The 12709-nt window shown below is 32.0% G+C and overlaps 2 protein-coding genes across 2 annotated transcripts; both read right to left on the reverse strand.

The window, feature by feature from the left end:
• Nucleotides 1-4938: 4938 nt before the first annotated feature.
• On the reverse strand, nt 4939-7632 carry LOC129939910 (trypsin-1). Its single transcript, XM_056048092.1, has 4 exons — nt 7439-7632; nt 5680-6024; nt 5313-5611; nt 4939-5240 (listed from the first exon to the last, which is right to left on the reverse strand). The coding sequence occupies exons 1-4, from the start codon at nt 7506-7508 to the stop codon at nt 5091-5093; spliced, it is 864 nt and encodes a 287-aa protein (XP_055904067.1). The 5' UTR covers nt 7509-7632; the 3' UTR covers nt 4939-5090.
• Nucleotides 7633-10305: 2673 nt separating this feature from the next.
• Nucleotides 10306-10781, reverse strand: LOC129952812 (uncharacterized). The gene is made up of 2 exons (XM_056065661.1): nt 10641-10781; nt 10306-10565 (listed from the first exon to the last, which is right to left on the reverse strand). Exons 1-2 carry the CDS (start codon nt 10672-10674, stop codon nt 10330-10332), a joined length of 270 nt encoding a protein of 89 aa, XP_055921636.1. The 5' UTR covers nt 10675-10781; the 3' UTR covers nt 10306-10329.
• Nucleotides 10782-12709: the final 1928 nt, after the last annotated feature.

The following is a 12709-nucleotide window of genomic DNA, read 5'->3' on the forward strand; positions in this document are numbered from 1 at the left end:
TATTTTGTTAAGCTCTCACGTAGATAAATTTGATTTCTTCCCTCATAGCGATAAGTGGACAATCCAATGTTATCCAGGGAAAGTTGGTTGTTATTAGATTTTTTATAATTAGCGATAGTTCGCAGCACAAAATTTTTGTCATACGGTGTATTAAATTTGATCATTATTGCTGAGTTAGGTGTATTGTTTTTTGTGCGTGTACGATAAATATTACGAAGTGAGGGAGGTTTAATATCAATAGAGTGGCATAGTAAATTGAAAATATTTCTTAAATTTTCATCGACAACGTACGGAACTCCGAATAAAAAAGCATCACAGGCGATCATATGGTTTTCTTGTTGATTCAATAAGTGATTAACAGCATTTAATTCATCTTTAGTAGAAAGTAATTCGTTGCGTATTGAAATTATTTCTGGTGTATGAGCTGAGTTTGTTTTTATTTGTGAAAGAGATGATTTGAGTGAGTATATATCCGTTTTTATCGCGGCGAATTCAGAGGAATTGTTTATCTGCGACGATTCGAGAGAAGTCACTCGATTGCTTAGTGCATTTATATTTTCTTTATGCTCGTTTAAGTCGCGTGTAAGCTGGGGTGTCATTCCGTAATTTCCGAAACGATAATCGTCAAAACGATTATCATTAACGATATCGTCAATAATTTGGTTCACGTAACTTTATCACTATCGTCTCGTTCAATCGTTTTCAGTATAAGTTCGTTGAGTATATTCCAAATGTCAAAATGAACTCAACGAAAGATAATGCTTGTTCAATAGCTTGAAAATGTTATTAAACTTGGTTTTTCTCTATGGGAAATTTTGAAAATTGCAAAAAACGTATTGTTAATAAACATACCAATTATTTTGTGATGTTTGTTGTTTTTGTCACTTTTTGTTTTTGTGTTTTCATTTGTTGCTGACGAAGATAAAACAATAATGTGAAAATGTTTGTTCAATGTCTTATACTTTTGTAAATCAGCTGCAATAATAAACCCAATTTGGTCAAAGGGAAGGAAGTGAAGACTTCATTTTATCCACAGGGAACATAACTTGGCTTCAAAAATATTTAATGTTTCCAAAACTAATTTGGATTAGTGCTTTGTGCAAGAGCGATACTAAAATCGTTGCCTGTCGAATAAACCAATGTTCCTTCCCCAAAGTTTCAATAGTTACAACAAATTTTAATATTGAATTTATATACATTTATATGTAGAACAACAACCGCCTGGCAAATTTATCGTTTATAATATCATTATAAAGTCCTCTTTTGCAATTTCAAAACTACAATAATTGTTCTATTTATTTAACAACAATTAAGAGAGATTACTAATGTTTTGTATATAAAAAAATGCGTAACCGAATTCATTGTATTTTTTTGAGTTTTTATTTTCATTTTGTAACAAAACTAAACTACACCGAAACTTTTTTGCTTCCATTTGCTTAGTTCTCAATGGAAATTTATAGCAGACGATACCTACTTAGCTATCGTGCAAACGCTATCGTTTGGACGATATCACTTTGACGATTATCGTCTTACGTGAAGTGAGACTATCGTCGAAACGATATCGTCGAACGATTATCGTTTTACGGAATGACCCCCCTGATCTTTTATATTTTGCTCGGATTCTACAATTTTTCCCGAAAGAAAATCGGTAATGGACTCACTCTGTTTTTTAAGGCATTTTTCCATTTTTTCCCACATTGAATCGTTGTCATTGAGTTGTGTTTGAGCGATTTTGCGAACGGGAGAGCGGTATTGTTCATTTTTTGAGTTGTTTGGAGTAGCAGGTGTACGCGAGGAGAAAGAGTTTCGTTTCGCTTTCGGAGACATATCGGTGTTGTTTATGTAAATAATGTCAAATTACAAGTGTACGATGTATATAAGAAAAAAAGAGCAAAAACCAGATGAGAGATTTGCGCCAATTTATAAAAAGTTTTAGTTTTTCGTATTTCACCAAAAATAAGTTAAATTTCAAAAAGAAATAAATAAATTTCTATTAAAGTGCACTTATTGTTTTATTTTACGCAAAAATTTGGCGAAGATCAAGATCAAGATCTGCATTTTCCCATTTCCGTTTCTCTTCTCTTACATATCGTCCTGTTCCGTTGCGAAAAATCATTACCTTCGATTTATTGGTATATACACTATACAGTCAGATTCCATAGGTTACAATATGATTGGAGTTTGTTTATCATTATTTGCAACATATTTGGAGTCTCTGCAAATATGACAACATCATCTGCATATAACAGTGCTTTAATTGTGGCGCCGGAAAAATTAATTCCACCAGGTAAAAATGTAGTGAGGTCATCTTGGAAAAGAGAAAATAGAACTGGGCTCAGAAGACAGCCTTGTTTAACACCTGATGCCGTGTGGAACCATTCTGATATTTCTGTTCCATTCAATATCGATGTTTGGTTGCTCGCGTAGAGTCCTTTCAGTGTATTCAACATTTTGTGTGGATATACCTAAGCAGCTTAGCTTGTAAAACAATGCATTCCGATCAATTGAATCGAAAGCTGACTTGAAGTCAACGAAGAAAGTGTATAACTTCTTTCCTTTCGTTAGGAATGATCTGGCAATACACGTCAAAAAAAAAATATATTGTCCACCGTTGAGTATTTTTTTCTGAAACCAGCCTGATATTCGCTTAGCATATTGTTATCTTGAACCAATAGCGTAATTCTGTCTAAAATTACACCTGTAAAGATTTTCATGACAGAGTTCATAAAAGATATGCCACGATAGTTTGTTGGTTCGTTTTCGTCTCCTTTTTTTTAAATTGGGAAAATGATATTCTTTCGGAAACTTTCCGGAAAGTCATCGCTCATGAAAATGTAGTTGTATGCACCTGTTAGTTTTATTCAAAAGTTTTCTGAAGCATATTTATAAAATTCATAGGGAACGCGATCGTGTCCTGGAGCTTTTTTGATTTTGCATCTCTGAAGGACAGTCACTACTTCTTGAATTGTGAATGCTTGATCCAGGATTTCGTTTTCAATCCAAGGATAAGAAAACAGTTATTGGAAAGGTCTTTCTGGCCTTCCTAGTAATCGAATTGAAAATGATCTGATAATAGTCTAGAACTTATATCGGTTTTTCTAACGAAAGGTATCCCATTTAGTTCTCGCGCTAAATTCCAAAAAGAGTTGCTATCTCTTACCGCGCCAGCCTTACCATAAGGGAAAGGGAATATTGTTTTTGTTTTTCCTTGCAAAGATTTTTGTAAGCCACATTTACGTTTTAGCTCATCTTTTTTGCTGAGTTTGAATTGATTGCCCTGACTTGCTTAAGCAGCCTGAACGATTTGTTCCTAGCTGCTTCACATTCTGCATGATAGCTATAACAATGACAGACAATTTTAAGGATAGCTATAAATGACCTGTCAAAAAAAAATCCAATGTTTGTTTTCAATGATGAAAACCAATGATAGCTATAACTGGCGCGTAAGGTCCAATTAAAGAATATAAAAGACGGCCAGTTATAATTATAACTGGTTACCCTCATTATAAATTTTGTTTTACAGATTTAAAAGTCAATTCGAGAGTCAAATTTGTTATGTTTGGTACAACAACGAAGCTGAACAATTGTAGATTTTTTCTCTTAAAACACAGCTATTACTTAACTCAGAACTTAGTTCAATTTAAAATTATCAATGATATAATCATTGTCAATGAACAGCGGATTATTTAGTTCACATTTCAGAACATAATCGTTCCCTGAAAGCCATTTTCTTTGCATTTTTAACTGTCAGTTTTCCTTTCAATGATTTACTCTAACCAAATCATTAATTGAAAACACTTGGTTTCAATAAAAAAAAAACCAATGATATCTACATATATAACTTATCCCTTAGACGGTGATTTGAAAGGTTCATAGGACATGTTATAGAAAATCACAGTATTTCATCATTGAAAACAATCACTGAAAATTTTTGACAGGTTGGTTATAGCTTTCATTGAAAGTTTCTATCATTTCCTGATGAGAATCAAGTTTTTGAGGTAAAAGCTGATCATTGAAAGTAAAACTACATAATTAAGGAGAAATAACATAGTCAGAAAACTTTTTTCGAAATTGCGATTGTTTCGTTGCTTTTTGGTACTTAACACGAGTTCTAGTGAATTTTGAAAGTTTCAATTAATGAATTTTTTATTATTGGCTGCGTTCAATCTGAGACAGATAGGGTATCCGGATACATTTTTGTTAGTGTTTTACGTGTAAAATAACAACTGAGATGTCAAAAAAGGAATCCAAAGATATCCAAGAGTTTCTGGGGTATGTAAGTATCTGACAGAACAGCTGATTCAACACATGGTTGAATTTCAAGCAAACAGAGGTGGATAGCTTGTTGAGCTACAAGCAAATAATGTTGCTGAAAAAACCCCAAAGAAAAACCCCTCTATTACCTTTTTTTAAGGTTAAATCCGTTTTGCTCTTCTTGGAGGAGTGCAAAAAGAGAAAGGACCAGCTCCGAGACTCAAAAACTCGGCGAAGAACAATTTTTCAAGAAATTGCAAAGTTCTTAAAGAACAATTGAGAATTCCAATTTAGCTAAGAGGAAATTTAATACAGATTATAGATTAAGGTTATCTCTTAATTATTAAATTGTTACGCACCTATCAACTCATCATCGACCCACGAATCAGTTGAATTATTCATTAAATGTTTTATCTTACAACAATTTTGACTTCGAAGCTTTTTGTGAATAGCTTATAGTTGTTTTTTTTTTGACAGCTATCTCAATACAGCTATCCAACTCGTTCAACAAGGTATCTTAAAATCCACCTGTCCAAGATACCTATCCATCACGAGATTGAGCGCAGCCATTGTCGTAGTTTTAACTTGTCAAATGTCGAAATATGATGAAATAGGAGTTTATTCAAAATAAAACCTCTTGTTGAACGTGGATCGTTCGTTTATTTAAAATACTGAGAAGACTACAGGGTTCTTATGTTAAGTCAAATTATATTTTATTTTTTATTGTTTGATTTTCAATTTTATTAAATCTAGAAATATACTTCTCTTAAAATTACAATAACTCTACTATCACAGTTTGTTAAATCATAGCCAAAAATATTCACATAAGATAATATTCATCGTGACATCACTTGTTCCATCCAACCGATATATTTACTGACTCTTGTATAAATGCCTGGTAATCCAGGTCTAGCACATCCAATTCCAGTTGATACAACACCAACAAGTAAATTATCTTTTGTCACCAAAGGACCACCAGAATCGGCCTTTTAATAAATAAATAAAAAAACAAAAGTCAAATAAAATGTCAAAAAATATAATCCTTTCATATTCCTTACCCAACACGAATCAATGCCACCATTGACAAATCCAGCACACATCTGTGTCTCAGCTATGAAATTTGATCTTTTTCCATTTGTTTGATAAGATCTCTCACAAATGTCATTATTCCAAATTTGAACTGTTGCCTTCTGTAATATATCAGCCCTATCTCCGTTTCCTTGATTCTCATTTGTCCAACCCCAACCGGATACAGTGGCATAATCATCTTCAAAATTTCGACCATCTATGTCAACTGACAGACAAGTTGGTTTAATTTGTTCATTGAATGTAATTGGTCGTGTTACTTCAAGTAGAGCTTAAAATTCAAGATTGAAATAAGGAATATAATTTCTGTGTAATTGGTATGAAAGCTCACGATATTACCTATGTCATTTTTGACATGACTGCAATCGTAGCCTGGATGTGTCACAATAGTTCTGAACTGAATTTGACTTGGTTGAAAATTTCTACTTTGTATTCCATTGAGATAGTCTGAAATACTATGTAGCCCAATGACTCCTTGAATTTGGGCTGGCTTCATAAGATTATTCAATCCGTTGCAAACACAATGTCCAGCTGTGAGAAGCCATCTTTCGTTGAGAATTGATGCTCCACAAAAATGTCCTCCACGACGGGTGAGACTTACTATATAAGGTAACTCATTCTTTCCTGCCTGAGAGCCTCCAACGATTTTTGGATTGCGAGGACCCTGACAAGATAATGAGGAAACTGAAAGAAATAAAAGACATATTAATTTGAGTTTACTTAAATAACAATGCAGCTTTGTGTAAACGGTGCTTAAAGATCTGAAGCCTAAAAACGCAATATATGACAGTGAAAAATAATTAATTCAACCCATTAATTCAACTGCAAATTTCGGCTAGATTTTTAAGGTTTCTTATTTTGACAACAACAATAATACGATAGTGACATGATGGTTAGTGCGTTGGACTCTTATGCTAGAGTTACGATACCTGCCTGCACCATCTTAAGTTATTTTCCACGAGTATTGCCTCTTGCGAGGAATGGACAAATTCTCCAAGAGTAATTCTTGTCATTAAAAGTTCTTTCTCAAATTAGCCGTTCGCATTCGTCTTACAAAAACTGTAGGTCCCCTCCATCAGTACTTGCACACAGAAATGGTTGAGACCTCTAAGTCACTAGGCCCTAGTTCTCAAAGAACTGTTGCGTCACCTAATTTATTTATTTAATAATACGATATATAAAGATACGTCCAAATGAATCCCCTCAAAAGAGTACAACGTGAACTCAGTCATTAGATGATTTTAAAAATTGTTTCAAATTTGATTAAAAATGTCAAGTTATTAAACATACCCAATTATGTACATAAAAAGAATCAATGGAAGCGTTCAGTCTTAGACAGATAGGGTACCCATATACCTTTATGTTAATGTTTTACGTATAAGAGAACAGCTGTTCCAAAACAGTGTGGATGTCAAAAAAAAAAATGCAAAGCTATCCAAGAATTTCTGGGGTATGTGAATATCTGACAGAACAGTTGGTTGAATTTGAAGAAACTTAAAAATTTGTTTCAATTTGTATGCTTTTTGGTTAATATTCAGTAAATTAATGAAATTATCCGGTCAACATTTTACTTTACAATCATTTTTGATCTCGAAATCTTAATGCCAATGGGTCCGTTTAAAAATTTTTGTATGTTACCTGGTCAAGTAACTGGGATACATAATGATGAAATGTCAAAGTACCCTGAACGCAAATTCAACTTGATTGTCAACTGTCAAATATAAATTTATAAAAATTAATCACGCTTTAGAATTTCCAAATAAAAGAGCAGTCATCTGAATTTTGACATACAATTTATATTCATTATATTTATATTCAAATAAGACGTTACTGCTAAGTGTCATTTAGTTTTTTATGACAGATCTTTCAATCGGATAATCAAAAAAAATCCTACATCAGAAAATTCAGTGCCTAATTTTGATGGGCTGAACACACTGAAACTTTTTCTTGTTTAAAATCATATTCCGTTAAAATTTCAAAGTAGCTAACATATTATTGTTCGCTTTGATAGTAATTTCTCTTATATCAATTTTTTTAATTGAGTTAATTTTCCCAAAATTTATAACACAGAAACCAAAAGTATTTATTATGAACTCACAACTTTTTTGACATTCAATTCCAGCAACTAAACACCAAACAAAAATACAACTTATCACAAACTTTCCCATTTTCCAGGAGTAAAATATAGAAATAGCTTTAAGAACACACAAAAATAAACTATAAAATTCACTTGTCTAATCAACTCCCAATCGATTTGAACTGTATACCGATACAACATGGTTAAACAAATTTATTTATACTTTTAAACTAAAACTAAAAGCGAAAGAAGCCGAGAACTAACATCATAAAAATAAAGCTTTTTTATTTTGACGTCTAAACTATTCTCCGATAAGAACAAATAACTGATTGTAAACAAAACTTTTGTTGTGTTATCATAAAGTCGTTCATATGATTCAGTCAAACAGAGAATCATCACTCAAAACTTTATTTGTGCAACTTAAACACTAAACACTGATGATGAAAAATTCCTCCCGCTTTATGGCACCTTAAAATATTTTTCAGGGGCATTGGGTCATCATAATCATACACAATATCCAAAATATTGATATTAAAAAAGCTTCCAGCCCTACGTACGTGGCCGGGCCCATATTATTATAAAATTGCGTAATTCTATAACTACTCATTCAATCCACTAAAGCTTTTGTTTAAACAAATAATATTGATCGTGCATTATACCGGTCTACTATGTGCATCCATAATATAAATAAAAACAAAAACAAAAACAATGCTTTAGCTTCCTATAGGGGCAGCTTTGACAATGGTTAGAGTCGGTGACATTTCAAGTTGATCAAAAATTGATAAACAAAATTGTTGTTTACGTTTTGACGACCTTCACATTGAAGCTCTCTACGATGAGACTTTGGCGTTAGAGCAAATTGAAAAGACGGTTGGGTAGAAACTTTTGCGGTGTCAATGCCCGGGCAAATTTGAAATTTATGAAAATTAAGTTAAAGTTAGTGTGATCTTTATTTTAAATCGTTGAATCATTGAACACGGCTGGATTCAAATTAGAAGTAAAAGGTTTGTTTGATATCGAAGTCGCTTTGAAGTCTAGCACTGTTTCATTTAACTACACATTTGTTAGTATTTTAACTTGTTTCCACTCATATTAAAAAAAAAATACGTCTGCTTCAATGACCTGTCTATTTTAAACTCTTAAATACAATTATGACACCTCCAAATAAGTAAAATGTGTACACAGTGTAAATATGTAGCCTTTTTCTAAAATACGACATTTGACACTAGCTAGCTTCCATTCACACGGAGAAAGTTTTAGTTTGTGGATGATGATGGGCTGTCAAATAAAAGGGGCCGGAAAAATATCGATCTGAAAAATTGATCTTTAATATCGATTTGTGTTTTTGTCCATTACTAGGTTTTGGCATAGTCGAATATAAGTAAATTAATTTGCATTTAGACAAAACCACCTTAAAAAATGTCAAACAAATCTCTAGCAAATAAATTGAGATTAAATCCGCACCTGTTTAAATACAACCGCCATTATTTGAATTATGTATAGCGGTGGGCGTTTGCCAATTTGTTTATATTTTTTGGTTCCGCACGATAAGGAAGAACGATTAAACAAATATCAATCTAATTCAACGCCATTTATAATATTTTGTTGTCATTATTTCTGATGATAGCTTAAGAAATGGTTAATCATCATTTATAACTGCGCAAAAATGTTTCTTTTTTTATTACTAAAGAAAGCCGATCAGAGACATAAGGGTGTGGTTGAACTAGACATTTGTCATGGCCATTTTATAGAGCGGATGGCGCTAGGGAAGTAAGAATTCCGGAAAAGTTCTAAGATCAGACACCAGGGTAGCAGTAGGAAATGTTTATTGTACTTTTGCGGGAAAGCATGGTATTTTACTGAATTTTTGTTATGCTGGTTAGAAAACTTATTGAGTCGCTAGCACGTGCCCAATTTGCATAATTATTCAGTTTAAACTTTGACGTATCATGCATTAAAGTCTACTCCCACTTTGTGTGAGGCAGTTCAAACTTCGCGTTCATTGTCAGTGCTAAATGTTTTTTTTTTAATGAAAAGCTTAAATTATTTATCATTTTTGATCAATATTATTATAAGATATAAAAAGATACTACCATTTCGACTATTCAGTAATGTTTATGTGTCATTGACAGCTAAACGTATTTTGAAAAATAATATGTGACGGAATGACATTCACTCGTCATTTTTGAATCGGCTTTAATTTGGTATCATGTGAGTTTTGATAAAGCTTATACTAATTATTTAATATTTTAATTAGGAAATGCATGTATACGACCCTCGCTCAAGTATGCTAATTTAATTAGCGGGTGGGTTGGGTATACATATTTGTATAAGGAATGACATTTTTTTCCTGATTAAAACGCATTGAACTTAGAGGATAGATATGCATTTTTAAGGTAAGATGACACTCAACAAATCTGATGCACACTACAATGTAACTTCACTAGAGGGCGCAAAATATTGCCTTTACATTAGAAAACTAGTTGCTGCTATTTTCTGTTTGACATTTTTTAATTTTCCTAAAAATTACCTCGTTCTTTTTTATAACCTGTGCAATAGGAATATTTAACAAAGCTGTCAATAACAAGTGACAGTTATAAATAAAATAGATGAGGTCCCATTTACAAATTTCGCACCAATAAAATAGCTACTGGCATTTTTCTAAGGATACAGGGTTTGTATTCATGAATAAGGGGGACTTACACCGTCATATTTTTGGGTATTGTACTCTCATGGAGAAGGAATATCGAAGCGACATCTGGAGAGCCGTCAAGTAACTTTTTCTAGTAGAAATAAGAATGGTGGAAAATCGCAAGTTTGTTTTAAATTATAAAAAGTAATAATGTTTACAATACAATTCTTTTTTATTATTTATTTAATTCACTTTTGTTTGACTAGAATTAGAAAATATTTTATAAATCTCCAAGCGTACACTGAGGTAACGATTTTTCAGCACATTTATAATCATCAATTTGTTTGAATGTCTTCTGAGGGAACAAACAGTTGTATTTCTCCAATTGGCATTGACTTGGGAACTCATTGTTACAAATTCCATTTGTAGCACAAACATTTACGTCAGGTTTTGGGCATTTATAATCACACCTTCTTGGTGGTGTCGGCCGGATTCCAAGAACAACAGCGAACAGAGCTAAAATAGAATCAAACAAAAATAAAATATTAAATTATTACAATAACTCGTATTTTGCAGTTTATTCAAACTCACCAGCAATAATAACAATAAGAAGTGTGAATTTCATTTTTAATAAGGTTTCGGTAAAGTTATTTGTCGTTGAAACGGTAATGTTACATGTATCCACTGTTTGTGTTGAATGTTGACATTCTTGGATTTGACATTTGCTTTTATGTAAAATCATTTTGTGATAAAGAGCGTATGAAAGAATATTGTTCATGTTATGTGTTTATTTTAAGACTTTGTTTGTCTTTTCGATCAACGCAGAATTTGCCCAAAATAAGGCTATATTTAGATTTGATTCAGAATTATTAACTTAATTTATCAATTTTAATAATTATTTTTGTAAATTTGTTTGTAACTGTAAGTTTTGTATAATGAAACAGTTTTAAAAATATGACAATAACATAAAGAGTGAAGCTAAAAATAGCTACAAAGAAAATAAATATTGTTATTTCTGTGTTATGATTTTTTAAGTAATACAAATAACGTTTTTAATAGGTACTAAGGAGCAATGAAACTAATGTTTTGATAAGAATAGGAAAATAATAGTTCTTATGTCATTTTTTTTCACTTTAAATTTTAGGCGTGACATTTAAGACTTTGTTCATAAAAGTTGTTAATATTTTTTAACTCATCTCAAAATTGCTTTGAGGATTTAAATAAAATCAAAAACAATATGTAACTGTTTTTAGCCGTGACGCAAAATTTTAAACAAATTAATAAACTGTTAAAGTCGTTTTAATTCAGTAACTTAGTTAAAACGATGATTTCAATTGATTTCAATAGTAAAATTGAAATCTAAAAAACTGACATGTTCAGACGACATAAGTAACTTAAAAGTGATGCAGGTATCTGATTGGCTAGCTGCCCCACAATTGCTTTCCACTTAAGTCAACTTTATTACAAAGTTAGTCAAAAAAATCTCCCTAGGTATTAAGTCAAGTCTACTTCTGTCAAAATGACAGTTGATCGTGTTTTTAAATTCAACTGAGAATTGAACTTTATAACTCTGTAATATATTTATGTATTTTCTGCGCAATTCCATTTAATGTTTATTGCTTCTTTGTCAAATTGGAAAAGAAATAAGTGTTATATCTTTACAATACAAACTACAAATCGTCAAGGACTTGTAGCTTGTCTGAGAAGTATATTGTAGAAAATAATGTTTTAGGTATTTTTTGTACGATGTACTGAAGGTGAAACCAGTGAAGTGAAGTTCTGAGTTTGAAATGTATGACACTTGAATAACTACCTAGTTGCCTTGTTCAATATTTACTGTCAAAGAATGACTGCAAATGAAGTCCCTTTTGTTGTCTAAGCCTGTCCAAAGACTACCTTAACTTTTAGTAATTTCGTCCATATGTGACTAATGAGTCTCTGACTTCAAATTGAGTTCATAAAATGGTTTGGTTGTTTTGTTTGTTATTTTCACGATTGAGAGTTTTCATGGTTGAGAGTTGTAAGTCACTAGGCCCTGGTTCTCTACGGACTGTTATTTATTTATTTATTTTTATCAAGCTGCTAAATATTTAGAAAATTGCTTGCTTAATTAAAATTTAACTATTACAGAACAAAAAATAAAATGAGAACGTTAACGATAGAGGAGCTAAACAATGATTATAATATCAGTTTAAGTTACATATATAAAATGCTCATTCGACTTAAAGCTTCAAATGTACACAGGTGATGAGTTCCGCCTCGGTAATTCAAATGTATACAAGAAAGCAAATAAGGTGCATCAATTTCACCATTAATGAGTTGATGAAAAAATACTTAGTCATTATTCACACGACTTTGATGGAGAGATTGCATTTGAAGAAGTAGAATACGATGTTCATAGGGAGACAGATCATAAGATCATCCCAAGGAAGACCCTTTAGGGCAAAGCGAATGAAATTATGTTGAACTGATTCAATGGGTTTTCTATGAATTTCGTTATAGGGAGTCCATACCTTACAAGCATATTCAAGATAAGGACGAACATGGCAATTATACAAAGAAAGAGTAACATAAGGATCATTGAACTCCTTTGCCCAGCGTTTTATAAAACAAGCATAGAACTTGCTTTATTAAGAATAAAATTAATGTGATGTGTAAAT

The sequence above is a fragment of the Eupeodes corollae genome, chromosome 1 (genome assembly GCF_945859685.1).
Source record: "Eupeodes corollae chromosome 1, idEupCoro1.1, whole genome shotgun sequence".
Lineage (NCBI taxonomy): Eukaryota > Metazoa > Arthropoda > Insecta > Diptera > Syrphidae > Eupeodes > Eupeodes corollae.